The following is a 20,536-nucleotide window of genomic DNA, read 5'->3' as shown; positions in this document are numbered from 1 at the left end:
ATCTTTGCTCACGTGACAAAGCCGGCAGCTTAATACCTGGGCCCACAATTTTTGAAGCTCCTTTTTCAGAGATCTTTCATCTGATAAAATTAATCAAGGATACTGATCTCACCTTTGAACGCTATGATGTGCTATGCTTCACATGAAAAAAGTTTCCACATCCTGTGGAAAACCTCCACATTTTTGAAAGCTCAACACCTCCCTGCTCTCCCCGCCGCCAAAAAAAACAAAAACCCTATGATTAATTCAGGTGACTTTCATATATTGGATGATAATTATTAAGCTGCAACTTTTTAAAACTCCAGTGATCTTACAGAAAGACTAATTCACCTAGGCTTACTTTTTCAATCACATTCCTCCGGTGGTTACGGTACTGTGACAACACACCTTGCAGATAAACAAACAACCTCCTTGGAAAGCCAGGTTGAACACAATTCAGCCAGTGACATCTAGTAATCATTTCTGTGGTTTATTGGTGAGAGTCCTGCCACCAGATTACAATTATGGCTAATGGCTCCTCAAGACCCCATCCATAGACAGCCAGTCTAGGCAAATGTTTTTCTACATGAGGCTGGGTTACTGATAGCCATACAGATATTTTCACTGACAATTGTCATCACACCACCAAGCATGGAGCGGTCAACCCTCCTGTTTAAGGAGCTCCACTGGCTGCCGTTCATTTTCCGGTCCCAATTCAAGGTGCAGGTTTTTACCTACAAAGCCCTGAATGGTTTGGGACCTACCTACCTGCGTGACCACATTTCTGTGTACAAACCCACATGATCTCTTCGATCATCTGGAGAGGCCCTGCTCACACTCCCACCTCCTTCGCAGGCACGATTGGTGGGGACGAAGGAGAGGGCCTTCTCAGTGGTGGCCCGTCAACTCTGGAATTCACTCCCTAAGGACATCAGACATGCCCCAATGCTGGCAGTCTTTAGGAGAAGCCTAAAAATGTGGTTGTTCCAATGTGTCTTCCCAGAATAAGGAAAATTCTTAGCAATATGTCCTCAAATGCACTTAATATTGATTAGGATGGTCTGTGCACCCTCTTCTTTCTTTGAAAACCCTATCCTAGTTTACCCTATCCTAGTTTACCCTATCCTAGTTTACTCTACCTTGTTCATGCCCAGCATTTTAAATTTTAATTATTACATTTGGCCCGGCCATAGGTTTTTATATGCTGTATGTTATTGTTTATTGTTTATTGTGTATTTTTGTTTTTGAGTTTTATTTTAGCTGTTTGTATTGATTATTTGTTATTGCCTATGTTTATTGATGTGCTGTGGGCTTGGCCTCATGTAAGCCGCACCGAGTCCGTTGGGGAGATGGTAGCGGGGTACAAATACATTATTATTATTATTATTATTATTATTATTATTATTATTAAGCATGGCTAACAAGAGAAATCAGTAGAAATTATCACCTGAAATACACAGGAGGCCAGAGTTTCCCCATTGCCATTCACAATGCCACATAAGAACACAACTGGTCCTATGTTAACTGATGCTAAGGTGAGTTGTGGGTACAGCATGAGCCTCATCATTTACTGAAATGTAGAGCATCAGAGGCAACGTGAACTCATAATATTCTTAAGAGAAGAAAATCATTACATCTCCCACCCAAATTAGAATTATTCCACAAAAGGAGTGGTAACAAAAGGAGTGTTGTAATTATTAGAATTGAAGAGAAGGACATGTAAATAAGCTGATCACAGAAATTAGCAAACCATGGCTTACTCCCAAGATTTATGTACATACAGAAGGGTGTTGAGGAAGGCCTCTGCATTAGAAGCTTCACAGTAAAACTTGCACCAGCTAAAGAAATGCTCCACCTCCAAAGGAAAACATGGTTTGATACAGCTTCTCACACAAGATAGAAATCGATTTGTTTGAACGCAAAAATACATCAAACATACAATGCTACATGTTCATGTTGAAGTGTAGCCAAACCATGCAAGTATGTGCTGCATCCTTCCTGCACTGAGTTCCTCTGGGGAGATGGGTGGTTTCTAAATAAATAAATATTATTATTATTTACCAGAGGTGGGTGTGATTTGTGGAGCTGAGGTCTGTCTGCATTAAATGAATATTAGTAGGGCACATTTCTTTACTAGTTCCAAAACCTTTTTGGTCATGTTCCTGATTTTCCTTAATCCTGTCCATAAGCACTGCGAACCCACAAAATTCTTCTTTCATCTACTCCTATTGCCTAGGTCTTTTATATAATATAGTATTATGTATTTTATTTATCATACTTGTATCCCACCTTTCTCAACCCCAAAGGGGACTCAAGGTGGCCTTACAAAGGCAACAATTCAGTGTTGTATGTATAAATACAATAAAAACATTAAAACCAACCAATTAAAAAATAACATTTAAACAAAAAATTAAAATCAAATAATCCTGGTCATAGTCTGGGTCATCATTAAATTAATTTATAGTCTCTTATTGCACTGCTCCCATTATTGACCAAAAGCCTGACCCCGGAACCATGATTTTAGTTTTTTTCTGAAGGCCAGGCGGGAGGCGGCCGATTTAATTTCATTGGGGAGGGAGTTCCACAGACAAGAGGCCACCACTGAGAAGGCCCTGTCTCTCGTCCCCATCAGTCCAGCTTGCAAGGGGGGTGGGATCGAGAGCAGGCCCTCCCCTGACTATCTTAGCCTCCAAGGTGGATCACAGAAGGTGATACGTTTGGACAGGTTAGCTGGGCCAGAACCATTTAGGGCTTTATAGGCTAAAGCCAGCACCTTGAATTGTGCTCAGTAGTAGACTGGCAGCCAGTGGAGCTGACGTAACAGGGGAGTTGTATCTCCCTGTACGCCGCTTCGGTGAGCAATCTGGTTGCTGTCAGTTGAACCATTTGAAGCTTCTGAACAGTCTTCAAAGGCAACCCCACATAGAGCATGTTGCAGCTGTCTACTTGGGATGTAACCAGAGCATGGACTACTGTGGCCAAGTTTGTCTTCCCAAGTTTTGGAAGGTTAGTAGGTTTGGAATGGTTTCCCAAGGTTATTATGTTTGGAAATAAAGAGATTCAACTTTCATGGACTTTTAAAAAAGTTTTTTAAAGATTATAAAGATTCTTCATGGAATGCCTATGATGCTTTTGTGGAACCCTAGGGTGCCATGAAACAGTTTGGGAACCGCTGAGTTCCCAAACTCAGCGTGCAAAACACTGCAAAACAGTTGAATGCTGTTGGAAGTGTGCTTGCAACATCTCCAGTTACAGAGAAAAGAAGGCAACTTTTGAGAGAAATTGTAGGTGCTGAGTTAAGCGCCTACAATTTTTCTCAAAAGTTGCTTTCCTTTCTCTGTAACTGGAGATATTGCAAGCACACATCCAATAGCATTCAACTGTTTTGCACCCAAGATATTAATGTGGTTACATTTCTCTGGAGAAGTTACTGACAAGTGAAGATATACCTTGAAGTCATTGTTGAATCTTCCAAAATTTACCCGGCCCATATTTTCCACCAACAAATCCAAATCTGCTCCAGCATTCCCTGTTATATTCAGCTTTTTTTGACCGCTTCTTTCAAGAATTCCCTGAGGAACCTGCATGAAAATCAACACTTAACATTAGAATTTTAACCAGGATGTAGAATACAAGGTGCTTTAGATGCATTGCACATTTCTATTGTTTGGTTATCTGTACTTAATAAAGTAGTGATTTAATAAGAACTTTACTTCCAACCAAACACGGACAGCTCGCAGTCTGAAAGAAGTGCACACTATAATACTCATTTGAGAAGTCCAACATCTTCATGTTTTTAGCTGTGGAAACCAAACAACTTGTTTTGGCAAAATATGAGTTTCCCCACCCACTAAATTCAGGAAGTTAAGTGGCTGAATCAAACTGATACATTTGACAGGTATAGTCAAACAGGTAATGAAAGCAACGTATGACTGTCTTGGTGCTCTTATCTTTCTTTTTAGAAAGGAAGTACAAAATACAGTTGAAACAGAGGGGGAAAGTGAACCTAACAAACAGAATCACAAAAACATGAATCATGAGATGGATAGCAGATTCAATCGCCCCTGATCTGCTGGCAGACACTACGTAAAGTGTACATAATAGTCTATTGCTTTTTGGATTTTCCCTAAATAACTCCCTTTATCTGTGATCTTCTGATACAAGAGTCAAGATTTCCCCTCCTCAAGATTTGCCTTCTCTCTGAGGGGCAATGGAAAAAAATCCCCAACATGGCATTTCTTATCTGCTTTGAATACCACAGAAGCACTGTGAGAAAATGATAAGTCGCTTGAACTTGGAACTATAGACTAATGATTCCCAATCATGTTTTGGTCATGGCCCACCTGAGCATCCCTAAAATTCTGATCCTTACCCCCACCGCCCAGTGACACATAATTCTTATTATTGAAAACATGAACTCCTGTTCACGTGTAGGAATTAACTTGGTCTAAACAAGACTCCAAAGAGCATGGCATGGATGAAAGTGAAAAAAGAATGAACTGATTTATGTAATCTGTAGGCTTGAACTTGGATCCATTTTTGCAGTTTCCCTTCAGCCAATCTGGCTTCTTCGGTTTGTTCCGGTGCTTGTAACGGCAAGGGCCCAGCCATCACAGATTCCTGTCCATAACTGGACCACATGGCAGCCAATCTTGGTTCCTCCTCCCCTATTCAGAGGAGATTTAGAAAAACTGATTTCCAGGGGATAGGCCAAATAAGTTTGGGAACCACTGGTTTAATTTGGTTTAATCTTTTTGATTTTCCTTAAGTTTCTTGATTCTTTTTATGTAGTGGGATTGACTGGAAGTTGGGGACGTGTGAGATGTGTGAGTGGAGTGATTGTGTACATTTGGGAGAGTCACCTTTTTTTCTCCTTCCTTTCTTCTCCTTCAAATACTTCTAAAAGAAAATAATAATAATAATAATAATTATTATTATTATTATTATTATTCCCAGCAAACAAAAAGAAAACCCTCATTCTCTGGAAGCTACGACTACCTAGTTGTCTCTGCTCTAGAGTAGAAAGTAGAAAGAGCTTTAAGGAAGCATTAAACCTGAAGCAGAAAGGAGACTGAAGTTGCCACTTCAGGCACAGTAGAAAAAGGAGAGGGTTTTTATAAGGAAGTCCAGGTAGGATAGCTCCAAGTCATTGCTGTTCCTTCCTTGGGCCTCCTTAAAATATCTTAGAAAAAGTGAGTGGTGTGCTGCAGGCCCAGGAGATCAAGCCAATGCATGGGTAACCTCCATGGGTTATATTCAGCAAGCAGGCCACAGTTCTCACTCCTGACCTAGGAAGAATTCAAATACTTTCCCATTTTTTGAATTTAATCATGGTTGTTGGGAATCAGCCTGTGTTTATGTTTCAGCATCTTGATGGGAGAAATGATGAGGGAAATGATGAGGGACATGATGTTGCCGAGGCTGAGGTACAAGATGGAGATGGTTTGGTCAATGATTTTCATACAGACAATGGCAGAGAGACCCCAGTGCAAAGGGCAGTTTCTCATGAGAATATCCCTGCTGGGCCTAGCAATGATAGTTCACTCCGTCTCTCTGTGAGCTCTCAAGATTTGGGTTTGGAAAGCAATCTGACACCTGGGAATTTTAATGAGCAGATGGGGAGCTGAAGAATAAGCAGCTGGAGATTAGCCAGGATCGACAGCAAACCCAGTGTTTACGTCACTCTGAAAGGCTTCGTCTGATAAGGGGTAAATGTGGGGGAAAGCGAAACCAATTTCTGAGTTTTGGGATATAAGGTTTGCTTCAAGGGAAAACCTGTTAGATCAGGCATCATTTGGAAACCAAGTTCAAGTGACATGGAAATCTTGTTCAAGGGGTCTTGTTCCTGTGGAGTTTTTTTAGCCTTTTGGATTGTCTTTATATTGTTTGATTCCTGTCTGGATTAATGCTGTCTTGGATTGCTTTTATTTCTTGTGTGGACATTGCTTTGTGTTACTGCTTTTTATGGACTTATTACTTTTGGGAACCTTCTTATTTTCTTACAAGCATTTATTTCTTCTGGCTATTTACTAAGCTTCAATAAAATAAGATTTGTTTCTTCACACTTCATGTGGTGTGTTTTAAAGTCAGAGGGCTTCCTGATCTGGAGTGCAAGAATGGTTATAAAAGCAGGAAGGGCCCTCACTATAGGAAATAACTGACTGATCTCCTATGAAGAAAAGTAGAAAAACCAACCAGAACAAAATAGCTATAAGTGTAGTTATCACAACAAGAAAATTGAGACTTCTGGCATCTTGACCCCTTACCCCGTCCACAGAGACATAGGCACGGTCATGAATTCCATCAAATATTGATGATAGAGGAGCTTCCTCAGTACAGTTTCTTGGTAACTTGGTCCTGTATAATACATATCCAAAGTACTTGGAGAAAAAAGAAAGGGGAAAGTCATGAAAAAAGACGTGACTCATTCAAAACAAGTCAAAATCAGATTACAAGATAAAGAACAGACGTTCTTGACTTTGATTCCAATGTATCTCATTTTTACCCACCGCAGAGTTAAAACATGTGGGTTTTAAGAATACTGTTTAATATCAGAAGATAAGCAGTTTATACTAAATATGCATATAGCTATGTTCATCTGTATCAGCATAGAAAGGAATATGTGCCACCTTTTAGAGCACCATTTCTCAACCTGGGGGAGGTCGCGAGGGGGTGTCAGAGGGGTCGCCAAAGACCATCAGAAAACACAGTATTTTCTGTTGGCCATGGGGGTTCTATGTGGGAAGTTTGGCCCAATTCTATCATTGGTGGGGTTCAGAATGCTCTTTGATTGCAGGTGAACTATAAATCCCAGCAACTACAACTCCCAAATGTCAAGGTCTATTTTCCCCAAACTCCCCTAGTGTTCACATTTGTACATATTGAATGTTTGCGCCAAGCTTGCTGACCGAAAGGTCAGAGGTCTGAATCTAGGGAGTGGGGTGAACTCCTGCTGTTAGCCCCAGCTTCTACCAACCAAGAAATTTGCAAACATGCAAGTGTTAGTAGATCAATAGGTACCCCACCAGCAGGAACGTAACAGCACTCCATGAAGTCATGCTGGCCACGTGACCTTGGAGGTATCTACGAACAATGGTGGCTCTTTGGCTTTGAAATGGAGATGAGGACCACCCCTCAGACTCAGACATGACTAGACTTAATGTCAGGGGGAAATCTTTACCATTACTTTTATAATAAGCCAAATCTTCTAATGCGTACCTGCTTCAGTTGAACAAATGGTAAAGGGTAGGTGGATTTTACTGGTCCCGATGGCGACAAGTCCTTGAGAAGGTCCCTCACTGCACCCACCTACAATGCAGCAATGACAGGCGATATATTTACTATTAAAACTGTGAATGTTAAAAAATAAAAATGCAGTATAAACTCATGTTTACATTTGCAAATTCTGGTCATTGAGTGTAACAATAAAGACTGCTTACACTACAATTTATATGCATTGAAATAATAATCATATCCTCCCCCCAAAAAACCTTCTTTGGTATTGTTATTAAAAATGTAGTATAGTGTATAGGCCAGGAAAAGGAAACATGTAAGCATTCTACCTATTGGCACTATTTTCATATGCTCTCAAAAGAGCTGCTAAAAATCTATATAAATAAAAATGTAATGTTTGTTTGTGGGATTAACATAACTCAAAAACCACTGGACGAATTGACACAAAATTTGGACACTACACCCCTAACAGACCAACGAGTGACCATCACTCATAACTCCCCCCCACCAAAAAAAAAACAGTGGAAAGGACTTAAAAAACCAAAAAGCTAAATTATGAAAAGCTAAATTATGATACAGAAAAAAGGGAGGGAAGGAAGGGGAGAAAGAAAGTAAGAAAGAAAGAAAGAAAGAAACGAAGGAAGGAAGGAAGGAAGGAAGGAAGGAAGGAAGGAAGGAGAGAAAGAAAGAGGGAAAGAAAGAGAGAAGGAAAGAGAGAAAGAAACATGGAATCAAAGAGTGAAGGAAGGAAGGAAAGAAGTAGAGAAGGAAGAAAGGAGAGAAAGCGAAAGGAAACAAAAAAGGGGGAAGTAAAAGAAGAGGTAGAAAAGGAAGGAAAAAGAAAAGGACAGAAAAAAGGAAAGGAAGGAAAGAGGGAGGGAGGGAAGGAAGGAAGCAGAAAAAGAGGGAGGGAATAAAAGAAGGAAAGAGAGAAGGAAGGAAGCGAAAAGCAAAGGAAGGAAAGAGAGAGATAGAAGAAAGGAGAGAAAGAAGGGTGAAAAGAAAAAGGAGGAAGGAAAGAAAGAGGTAGAAAAGGAAGGAAGGAGAAAAGGACAGAAAAAAGGAAAGAAAGAGGGAGCGAAGGAAGGAGGGAAAGAAGCATAAAAAAGAGGGAGGGAAGGAAAGAAGGGAGGATGGAAGAAAGAGTTAAAGAAGGAAGGAAAGGTAGAGAAGGAAGAAATGAGAGAAAGAGGAAAGAAAATAAAAAGGGGGGAGGAAAGAAAGAGGTAGAGAAAGAAGAAAGAAGAGAAGGAAAGTATTAAGGAAATAAAGGAAAGAAGGAGCGAAGGAAGGAGAGAAAGAAGGAGAGAAAGAGGGAGGGAAGGTTGGCCACAGCAATGCGTGGTGGGTACAGCTAGTATATAATAAGCCAAGAGGGTCACTGTGTAAGATAAGAATATTTGGGTACCTTACAGCCACATCTTCTCCTTCAAATATCTTGAATGCATATCTTTTTTCTAAGAACTAGATTTCTCAGGTTTTGTTGCATGAAATGTAACTTCTATAGTGTTCTTTAATGGTACATTATAACATTCCCCATAAGAAGAACTTAATGAGCTTGAGAAAGCTACAGAATCCAGCTCCCAGAAAACTCACAAACTTTTCCCAAGTTTACAGATTGATGATAAAGCAAATTAATACTTCTAACTTTTGTAAAACTCAATCACCCACTCTACGTACATGGAATATATTTACCTTCACCAGTGGAACACGGCCATAGGCAAACTTGGGGGTTGTTGGAGGAATAGGGCCTTCTGGTAATTTCTTGAACTATGAACAACATAAAAATATAAAGCAACACAGTTTGCAGCTTAAACCAACTTAATTCAATCTGATCTAAATCCATACATGAAGTCAAAGTAATAATCTTTGATCAGGGTGGGCTGCTTGTAGCTGTTATTGTAATCCTACACAAAGGTTTGTGACATTAGTAGTTGAATCCCTAGTTTTTATTTACAGTCAGATGTGTTTGGGATATCAACCACTGGGATGCTGCTCAGTAAAACCCACTGAAGTAAATGCACAGCTCCAAGAAAGCTTCCTTATTGGTTTTTACTACAATAATTAAGAAATGCACACCTCCCTTACTTTGTTGGCTGTTTGCTGTTTTTATAGGTCTTAGACCAGCTTTTGTTTTTGCAGACCCTGCCCCACTTTTGGCAAAAAATATCAATTCTGAATAGAGGCAAGAACCTGCTCAGATAAATGGACAGCTGCACAGAGTAATTCTTTATGAGAATTATCAAAAAGCTGTTGGAGAATGGTCTCACCTTGTAACTTTTTATATAATTAATGCAAGGGAGTACACTCTGGCTGCCTATTAATACCTCTTACAATTTATTTCAGCCATATGGTTTCCGTGTTTTCCAACCTGGAGTTTTCCCCCCAGCCCTCATTTTAATGCCATTATATGCAGAAAATACTATTTATTTATTTATTTATTTATTGCATTTCTATACCGCCTTTCTCACCCCTGGGGGAACTCAGAGTGGTGTACAACATTTCAAAATGGCAAAAATTCAATGCCAAACATACATGTAAAAGAAATACATAACAAAACTAACTAAATCAATAATATATAAATATGAATTAAAACCATTAAAAACTATACAAAGACAAATCATAACATGAATATAAAACATATTAAACATTGCACCAGTTCCATAGATCTCATTTAGCTGCTTCAGTTATACTATAACTTGCCAAATGCCTGCTTGCATAGCCAAGTTTTCAGTTGTTTCCTGAACACCAGGAGTTCCACAGCCAAGGAGCTACCACTGAGAAGGTGGGACCGAGAGCAGGGCCTACCCAGGAGATCTCAGCCTCCAAGATAGATCATATAGGGAGATATGCTCAGACAGATAAGCTGGGCTTTATAGGCTAGGGATTTATAGGATAGAGCCAGCTCTTTGAAATGCGCTTGGTAGCAGACTGGCACCCAAGTAGGAACCTGGCTGCCGCCCGTTGGACTACTTGTTGAACTAATTGTTGCCAACACAGTGAACCAACCTGAGTCCCCTGAACCTGAAGGGCAGTACACAAATGCCGCAAATAAATAAATAAATAAATACTTGAAGCTTCCGAACAGTCTTCAAAGGCAACCCCACATAGAACATGTTGCAGTAGTCTATTCGAGATGTAACAAAAGCGTGAATCACCGTAGCCAAGTCTGGCTTCTCAAGGTTATTTTGTCACATATCCAAATAAGGATAACCAACACTTAAGGGGTTTAGGCTTGTACCCTGCTTTGTAATTCCTACAGATTAATTTTGCCTAAACTGATATAATAGTTTTCTGAAAGGGAAATAAGAAATGGCAATTGCAAGATCAGCTGCTTTTACAAGTGAATATATGTGAATATGTGACGATAAAAATGTTTAAGAGATAGTTGGTGGAGGAGTTAACTCAAATATTGCAAATATTTCAAATCAACACAGTACATCTTTCTATCCAAATTGTTATGGGAGTGAGCTCTGACCCCATGTCTGATTACGACGGATTGTTACACTATGAGAAACCTTGTGCAGAAAGCAGATTTTTTTTTCTTTCCCCTTGCTTTCCATTTTTTTTTACTAAAAAGAGCTTTCTATCTTGCCCCACTTTTAATTTCGGCAGAGGAGAGATTGGGCAGCTAATATGTGTTCACTTATATCTGTGTTGGGATTTTTATCAGTTTATCTGTTTGTAAGAATCCTGATAGTGCCATCAGGGAGATTTCTACCAGGAGTGTGTGAAATGGCAGAAATCTGTTCTGTTTTCATTTCGAATCTTTCCCATAAACAGAAGGGGGGGGGGGGGGGGTGGCACACAAAATTTGAAACGAAATTGCACACAATTGTAGATCACAATGACATTTGTAGGTGGGTGCCATTATGTAAGATTTATTTTCATCATTCAGAATTATAAGCAATTCACTGTATTTAACTTGGTACTTCCCAAACTAAACCTCACTAATTTGTTTAACTCAATCATGCTTTCAGAGAGCTCGGAGGACTCCTACCACAGCAATTCTCTGGTTATAATAGACTAATGTTGGACAAAATGAATCAACGAAGCTTCAGAAGAAACTCACCATACCAATGACCTCTCTGATAGCAAAATATTTCTCTGTAAGGTCTCCTGCTTCACTCAGTGGAGCATCGTAATCATAGCTAGTAGGCTGTGGCATATAAGGCATGTTTGCTCCTGCAAGAAAGAAAAGAATACACACCGAGTAGTTTGATGTTCCTCTCAGGCCCCTTCTATTCTGCCATCGGGAGAGGCCCTGCTCATGCTCCCACCTCCTTCGCAGGTGCGATTTGTGGGGACGAGGGAGAGGGCCTTCTCGGTGGTGGCCCCCTGACTCTGGAACTCACTTCCCAAGGACATCAGACATGCCCCAACTCTGGCAGCCTTTAGGAGGAGCCTGAAAACGTGGTTGTTCCAGTGTGCCTTCCCAGAATAAGGAAAACTCTCAGCAATATGCCCTCAAAATGCACTTTACCACTGATTTAGGACTGACTGCGTTCCCTCATTTCTCTTTGAAAAACCCTATCCCAGTAATATCCTACCTTGTTCATGCCCAGCATTATTTTTTAAATTTTAAATTATTACATTTGGCTTGGCCCAGCCATAGGTTTTTTAAATGCTCGTGTGTTACTGTTATTGTTTATTGCTTTTTTTTGGTTTGTTTATGTGATTTATATTAATTGTTTTGTATTGATTGTTTATTGATGTATTGTGGGCTTGGTGTCATGTAAGCCGCACCGAGTCCCTTGGGGAGATGGTAGCGGGGTATAAATAAAGATTATTATTATTATTATTATTATTATTATTATTATTATATAAAATCTAGATTATTTGCTTTGCACTGGATCATATGGAAGTAAATACATATAATTCAGTTCAAAGCAGATAATGTGGATTATACTGCAGTGAAGAAGGGGCCTCATATTACCTTTCACCTGTTTTATTTCCATTTTGAATATATATATATATACAGATTAATTTTTAAAAGGTACATATAAGTTGGGCGCAAACGCCACACAACGCCACTTACCATTCCAATAGCCGAAATTAGTCCCTCCTATGAACATGTACCTGAAAAGACAAAGAACCAAATAAATACTCATGGACACTGCACCAAATGGTCTCATTTGAACAGATCCTAATGAACTTACATGTTGACATTAGCACCACTCGCCAGGATCTCGCTAAGACTTTTAGCTACAATTGACGCTGGCACAGTGATGTGATGGTGACCCCAATGATCCAACCAGCCAGTGTAGAACTCTGAATTGACCTAAAGCAACAACATACAAAGGAGAGAAGCTTCTCAATACATGTGGAAGCTCACTGTCTTTGCTGATTGAGTTTTTAGACCCAATTTCTAGTTCTCATCTCAGCCTCACAAGCAAGGCCATCCAGGACATTTTGATGCTTGAGGCAAAAGACAAACTAACATTCCTTTCCCTTCTATATTATAAAAGCCAACTGGATTAGAAATTGAAACTTGCTTCAAAGAGATAGGATTTTACCCAATCCCCATCAGCAACTGTTTGTTTATAGGGTGCAGGACAGACTTGGTGGCACACATCTCTGTTCATCAAGAGCTTTGAAGTTACAACTGGGGATTTGCCTCCTGAAACACCTGCTCCATTCTATGTAATGGTTGGGCCTCCTATGCCCAAAAATAATCTTATTTTAGTCACTCAATGCATTACCAGGAGAATGGGGGGAAACCGTATGAAGACTTTGGAAATACGAATGACACATTGGTCACAATGGAGGTGGAAAGTCTTTTCATGACTCAGAAGACTATATATTCTCTATGTTTGCCAGATCAATTTTCTTAAATCCACTTCAAGTAGGCATAACGTACCCTTTGCCAATGAAGATGTAGCTGGAGGTACAGAAAAAGATAACTAAGCTTCATTTGTGTTTCTCCCACCTCCATAGTCATGTATTTCAGTGCTGGCTGTCATGGGTTGGTGGTGCCCACATATGCTGCAGTGCCATCTATGGGTAGCACACACTTAAAAATTGTTCTTCCAGTAAAGGGAAGGGGTTAAGAAATCCTGTTCACTTTATATGAGTTAAGAGAACCTGTTCACATATGAAGCGAGAGAGGCCCTCCCTACACCTTCTGAACATCGGCTCACATTTATCCATTACACATCCTTATCCAATTCCTGCTAAAACAGACTGGGAACACCATGGCCTTCCAAATGCTGTTGGATTATAGCTCTGAAATTATGCTTGCTGATGCTGGTGAGAGCTTCAGTCAAATGTCTGGGATGGGCACACATTACAACCCTCCTGTCCCTAAACATCAGAGATAATAAGAAGGCAGAAGATAATTCAAGAACAACTGATAATTGAATAGTTAGTAATGGAGTAGGAATTTTTTTTCTAATTATTTAATAACAAAAGAACAAAGGGGGTTTCTCTCTCCTGCCATCCCACATAATACTGAAATTGGGAGAGACAGATCTATTGTACTTTGGAAGTATATTTCTACTTGTATATGCAGGTTAGCATAGTGTATAGCTAATTAGATGAATGAGAACATCTTTGGCTCTCATCCTGAGCCACTATTTTGTATTTGGGTCTGGCGCTACTCACGGCTATTCTTATGTACTTGACTATAGATCTGTGGTTCCCAACCTTTTTTTTTGACCAGGGACCACTCTCCAACATTAGTATCAAAAGGGTTACAAATCAGTTTTGGTCAACTTTAGATTCGGTTTGGTTACTTGGACTGCTGATTTAGAAAACTGCATTGGATAGACCACATCAGCTCTAGTTTCTGATACAAAACATACGCCATTCAGTAGTCACCATCTGCTCACTCACAGAAAACCATATTTAATAAGCCTCGGCACTATAAGAGGGTTTTGCAAGACCAGTCACTCTTGTTGCAACGGTGTAGTAATGGTGAGGCTGCGGACCATATTTTAGTTCTTGCGAACCACTGGTGGTCCACTGACCACAGGTTGGGAGCCACTGCTCTAGATGGTGGACCTACATATTATAGTAAATAGCAGAAACTTAGAAATTAGCTTCAGTCCATGTCTCTATTTATGTTCCCAACCGCTTCTTCTGTGACACAGGTTAGGCGGAAATTTGTGCTAACATTGGATTCACAAAGTCAGCTTCATGACTAAGTAAATATTTGAAACACTTTCAATGCACTACACTTACATTTGGGAACCCCAGAACAAGTGTATTCCCATGGGGAGTTTTGGGAATATGGTTTGTTTGTTTGTTTTTTGTCATGTCAGGAACGACTTGAGAAACTGCAAGTCGCTTCTGGTGTGAGAGAATTGGCTGTCTGCAAGGACGTTGCCCAGGGGAGACCCGGATGTTTTTATGTTTTACCATCCTTGTGGGAGGCTTCTCTCATGTCCCGCATGAGGAGCTGGAGCTGATAGAGGGAGCTCATCCAAGCTCTCCCCGGATTCGAACCTGCGACCTGTTGGTCTTCAGTCCTGCCGGCACAGGGGTGTAACCCACTGCGCCACCAGGGGAATATGGGTGAACCAACTAGAAAGCCCTTTTAATTGGTAAGAATTAAAGGGGATAAAATGCACAAACTGAAGATGCACCGAGGGTCCTCTAAACACAAAGCCAAACCAGTAAGCTAATCCACGCATAAGTACAATACTGCTATTGACATTTCTGTACATCTTTTTATATCAGTTCGTATCCAATAACAAATATTTTAGGGATAATGAGAGGGAGAAGAGCATGAGATGCCTTTGTTTTAAGATTTTATTCAGGTTCTTCTCACTGTTTGTTGTTAACTTCAAGGCTCCAGTCATTTTACCTCCTTGTTATACTTGCTCTACCGTGTATTTCCGCAGTAGCAAAATAATCTCAGAACAGGAATGTCAAGAGGCTCGTTGTATATCAGGGAGTGCCGATGCCAAGCTGTTATGGAAATGGACTTCACCAAGGTAGACTTTGATACTTGATAGTGTGCTCACTGTTTGCAGTTTAATAAGATTCCATGGGTGATTCCCCACCTCTTTGTACAACAAAGGTAAACATAAGCAATGTAGAACTATTATCCAGTATTTGGACAGAGAAAGTGACTCACCATGAAGACAGCATAATCATCATGAGTTTTTAATTCAGTAGAAGCAAGCTTTTTCCAGACAGTTTGTTTTTTCCTACCCTCAACACTTTCCTGACTGTCTTATGCTCCTACAATTTATTGTTTTTATTGCTCTTTATCTTGTCAGCAATATAGTATGCTCATTTGAGGTGTCCAAAACAATACTAAGACACTGTAATCCTGCTATGCCAATCATATGCCTTGCTAGACCTTCAAACCAAGGCTTAATTTGCACCAAGTGTCTGGTTTACTATCACCATTTTTGACCTGTTACATATGCACATTCAGCAATACACGTGAACATACGGGGGGGGGGGGATCATACCAAAGGGCCTTTAGGCTCGCTGTGTCTCTGTATTGAAAATGCCGCTGTCACGTTTCCACCTGTAAATAAAAGAAAGAGTAAAATTTGGTTCCTCCACTACTGTCTCTCTTTTACTTGTAAGAGAATATTCTTGTAGGAGAGACAGAAACTGACTCTGCTTAAATGGAGAACAACTATTGAGCCTAGGCAGAACTATGCATGATCTCTGCCATTTTATATTGCACCCAGATTAAAAAGAGCAAGGTTTGGCAGTCAAATATGTTAAGGCGCCTTCTGAAAAAAATAGTGAACTGATCTTTATTTGGAAACAAATCTTCCACATTTTTCTAGGAACGCATTTGGAAAATACATATTTTTGGATTACAGTACAGCCCTTGTATCTGTGGGGGACACATTCCAAGCTATCTGAAACCATAATAATAGCACACCCTATATTTTATATAGGTAAAAAGTAATGGGTTTCCCCTGACGTTAAGTCCAGTCATGTCCGACTCTGGGGGTTGGTGCTCATCTCCTGTTGTAGTAGAGTCTGTTGACGAGGAGCATCTGAGAAAGAAGATCTGGGACATATTTACTGCTCCCACAGAGGAAGAGGATTTCATGGGTTTTTCTGGGAATGATGGGTCTGGGAGTAGTGGGGATGAAGAGGAACCATTGGATTGGACCAAGGTACAGGAGATTCGGAATATGTGTACTCAACCAACGTCCAGTGACACTTTTACGGGGTTTTCTGGTGGTGGGGATTGGCAATCTGGTGATACTATGTATTCATGGGGAATATGCACATTTCCGTAGACACCTCCAAGGTCACTTGGCTGGCATGATATTTTATATACTTGAGCTGAAAACATATTATACAATAGCACTAGAGAGTCCAAAAAAACCCCTCCTGTCTGTGGGCTTCTTTAGATCTCCTGGTGCGATTCTATGGTCTTTTGGGGCCAAAAGCATTCAATAGAATAGTACTGGGGGACCTAGAGATGCACAAACACTCCCAGGGGAGAGATACTTTTTATCACATGGGTAAATGAAAAAGTAGTTACCGAGTCTGCAGATAAGGAGCTCATGATGTACAGTTTCCAGAATCCTCCAGCTGCCTGTGGAATTCTGGAAGTTGGAGTCTAAAAAGCAACTCCTCAAAGCTCGGCCAAGGAGCTTCTTGTGAAGTAATCACGTAGCTTTAAGACTACTACTCACCCGGTCCAAAATCCACAGTTGAATAAAGACCTTGAAGAGCTCCACATCGCAGGAAAATCGTGCTTGCACCGTCTGTGGTAAATAGAACAACTTCATCCCCGAGGAACTGCCGAAAAAGATTTTGTAGGTAACGAAGGTAATCAAAGTCACAGGCAAAGTAACTTCCATATTCATTTTCAACCTACAAAAAGCAAAAAAAAAAGTTTTTTACAAAAATTGTAAAAAAAATTGACCACTACCATCATCAGATTTCAGAGATATTAGCCATTTGATCATGGATTGTATAAGAGCTTGCAAAAGTTATTTTTGTGTATTACAGCTCAGAATTTTCCAATCAGCTTGGTCACTGTATTCACACTATATACTTCAGATTTGTAACACGTGATTTCTTGTTTTTATCTTTCCATAACTCCTATATGGTTTCTAGGTCTAAAGACGCCCAAGACATCAGATCCTGTCTGATCCTGGAAGCTAAGCAGGGTCAACTCTGCTAAGTACTTGGATGGGAGACCACTAAAGACTATCAGGTGATATAGTCTACATCTTGGAGCACAAGTGTCAAGGCCTACCATGTCATTTTATGTGGCCCTCCAGATGCTGGACTACAACTCCTATATTCCTCATATTTAGACATCATGCCTACAGCTGCTGGGAGTTGTGATATAGTAACATCTGGAAGGCTATAATGTGTACTGTTTGGATTTAGAGAACTACTTGAGTATATGATATCCGATTTTAAAATGTCTTTCCTCAACCTCAGAGCCACAAGTGCTGTTGGATTGCAATTCCCATTATCCCCTGTCCACATGATAGATCATCAAAGGTGTGGCAGGAGTTGTTGTTCAATAACATTTGGGGACACAAACTGGATAAACACTAAAGAATGCCGACCACTATGTTAAAAAATTATAGTTGGCCCTCTATATCCACAGATTCGCCATTCATGGATTCAATGGCCCTTTGATGGCAACCAAAAGGCTGATATGGCCCTTGATGAAAATTAGTTTGACACCGTGTCATAGAGGAAGACAAATGCAAATCATCTCTCAATATTCTGTGTCTAAAAATACCATCTAAAATTCATGGAGCCACCATAAATTGACAAAAGACTTGAAGGCACACACACAGAGACTCCAAAGAAAACAAGTAAAATCTGCATGGTAAATTGGGCAAAAGACATGGGTCATGAAATAAATATGAACATATGGGAAGGAATGCGGAACAAAAGCCTTAAATTTACAAAAGCAAATGAATTGAAAGAAAACTTTTGTAAAAAGTTTCACAGGTGGCACATCACTCCAGGAAAACTTGCCAAGATTAATAAAAATAAAATAATGGATAATGAATGTTGGAAATGTAAGATTTTGTTTTCATGTCAGGAGCAACTTGAGAAACTGCAAGTCGCTTCTGGTGTGAGAGAATTGGCCACCTGAAAGGACATTGCCCAGGGGAAATGTAAGAGAAAAGAAGGGACTTCTTTCTACATGTGGTGAACCTGTCATAAAGCCTATGCGTATTGGAGAGTTGTTAAAGAAACAATCCAAATAATTTTACAACATAATATACTGTTTTCACCAGAAATATTTTTGTTGGGACTGGTAACCTATATATCATCAAGGAAAATATTGTTTTCTTTCAAAATGTGATAACATCTGCTCGAATAGTTTATGCCAGGCCAGGCACGGGAAAGAAAGTATTATTCCATCTGTAAATGAATGGCTGACCAAACTGCTAAATTTTGCAGAATTTGATAAACGAACGTATTTATTTATTTATTTATTTATTTAAAACATTTATATTCCTCCCTTCTCACACCGCAGGGGACTCAGGGTGGAGCACAACATATATACAGCAAACATTCAATGCCAGGACATAACTTGTCTTCTTACATAGAAATAAAACAATACAATGTTTTCAAAATAATTGGAAACCTTTTCACACGTATTGTCTGGCTTGACAGCAGTACGTGTGAAAAAGATTTTGGAGTCCTCGTAGACAACATGTGAAACATGAGCCAACGATGTCATGCGCCAGCAAAAAAAAAGCCAATTGGATTTTGGCCTGCAAAAATAGAAGTATAGTGTCTAGATCCATGGAAGTCATGCTACTCCTCTATTATGCCCTTGGTCGGACCACACCTGGAATACTGTATCCAATTCTGGGCACCGCAATTTAAGGGAGATGTAGACAAGCTGGAATGTGTCCAGAGGAGGGTGTTCTAAAATGATCAGGGGTCTGGAGAACAAGCCCTATGAGGAGCGACTTAAAGAGTTGGGCATGTTTAGCCTGAAGAGAAGGCTGAAGAGAAGGCTGAGAGGAGGCATGATAGCCATGTAAAAATATGTGAAGGGAAGTCATAGGGAGGAGGGAGCAAGCTTGTTTTCTGCCACCCTGGAAGCTAGGACTCAAAGCATTGGGTTCAAACTACAGGAAAGGAGATTCCATCTGAACATTAGGAAGAACTTCCTGACTGTGAGAACTGTTCAGCAATGGAACTCTCTGCCCCAGAGTGTGGTGGAGGCACCTTCTTTGGAGTCTTTTAAACAGAGGCTGAATGGCCATCTGTCAGGGGTGCTTTGAATGTGATTTTCCTGTTCTTGGCAGGGGTTGGACTGGATGGCCCTTGATCTCTTCCAGCTTTATGATTCTATATAATTAGAACAATTTTGAATATATTTTGTAAAACTTACATATCTATAAACATACATTGCTTGATAGGAGAAACTATTGTAAGACGCTATCTCGGTGTAGAGTCGGGAAGTTTTCTTTCCCGAATCTTTTAATTCTATTGGAAAGTGTAAAGTTGCTACTGCGGATTGGTGGCTTCGTATATACATAATTATGTTATAATGTGTACACCTTATATATATATATCAAAGAAAACATCCCAACAGTGGCAGAATTCACAGACATATCCCAAAGCAAGTGAACCTTCCAAATGGGAGAATCTTTGGAAATTCTAAGTAATCATGGTTAATAATTGTAAAAAGAATTCAGGTTTTTTGTTTGCTGCTTGAAACTGGCAGTACTCACTGTCACTCAAATATTTTACCTGCACCATAATAATTGGACCTCCATTCTGATAAAGGTGAGGCTTCATCTTTGGTAGGAAAATCCCCATCCAGCTTCCTACGGCTGTCAAATAATCTGAAGAATTATAAATAAGAATGTTCGTACATCTTATATCACACTGGAACTTTTCAACCTACATGTATCATAAATCTCTTGCATTATATCTGGCATTATCCACAAACTTGACCATTCTATTGCTCACTTCAACTTCAGATAATTTATGAATAAGATAAGCATAACCCACCTCGAAGTAGATTCTTGGAATTTATTCTGGAAACTGAATTTCAAAAAAATAAATATAAGATATAAAATGATAAGTGAAGCATTTGCTCCTGATTTCTATTTAGGAGTGGAAAGCAGGAGCAAATGCTTGACCTGTCATTTTATATTGTTTGTTTATTTATGTTCTCCCTTTTCTACAAAGGAATCAAAATGGCTGGTGTCTTTATTTCTGCTCCCAACATTATCCTCATAGCTATCAAGCCTATAGATCAATGGTTCCCAGCCTGTGGTCCATGGACTACCAGTGGTCCACAAGAATGAAAATATGGTCAGTGGCCTCGCTGTTACTACACTGTTGCCTCAAAATCATGTGGCGATGAGAGCAACTGGTCTCGCAAAACCTTCTTATA

At 39.9% G+C, this 20,536-nt stretch overlaps 1 protein-coding gene across 1 annotated transcript in view; it reads right to left on the bottom strand.

The window, feature by feature from the left end:
• Nucleotides 1-20,536, bottom strand: part of GLB1 (galactosidase beta 1) — a 71,492-nt gene that overhangs the window by 16,754 nt on the left and 34,202 nt on the right. Inside the window, exons 5-14 of the mRNA XM_060781748.2 lie at nucleotides 19,885-19,979; nucleotides 16,833-17,013; nucleotides 15,636-15,694; nucleotides 12,372-12,493; nucleotides 12,251-12,291; nucleotides 11,285-11,397; nucleotides 8,908-8,982; nucleotides 7,198-7,287; nucleotides 6,246-6,359; nucleotides 3,429-3,560 (exon numbers count right to left, since the gene is read on the bottom strand). Of these exons, the coding sequence (XP_060637731.2) occupies nucleotides 3,429-3,560; nucleotides 6,246-6,359; nucleotides 7,198-7,287; nucleotides 8,908-8,982; nucleotides 11,285-11,397; nucleotides 12,251-12,291; nucleotides 12,372-12,493; nucleotides 15,636-15,694; nucleotides 16,833-17,013; nucleotides 19,885-19,979 (1,022 nt within the window). The remainder of the gene's footprint in view (nucleotides 1-3,428; nucleotides 3,561-6,245; nucleotides 6,360-7,197; nucleotides 7,288-8,907; nucleotides 8,983-11,284; nucleotides 11,398-12,250; nucleotides 12,292-12,371; nucleotides 12,494-15,635; nucleotides 15,695-16,832; nucleotides 17,014-19,884; nucleotides 19,980-20,536) is intronic.

The sequence above is a fragment of the Anolis sagrei genome, chromosome 6 (assembly GCF_037176765.1).
Source record: "Anolis sagrei isolate rAnoSag1 chromosome 6, rAnoSag1.mat, whole genome shotgun sequence".
Classification (NCBI taxonomy): domain Eukaryota; kingdom Metazoa; phylum Chordata; class Lepidosauria; order Squamata; family Dactyloidae; genus Anolis; species Anolis sagrei.
The sequence above is the reverse complement of the archived record's forward strand: the minus strand, read 5'-3'. Positions and strand labels throughout refer to the sequence as shown.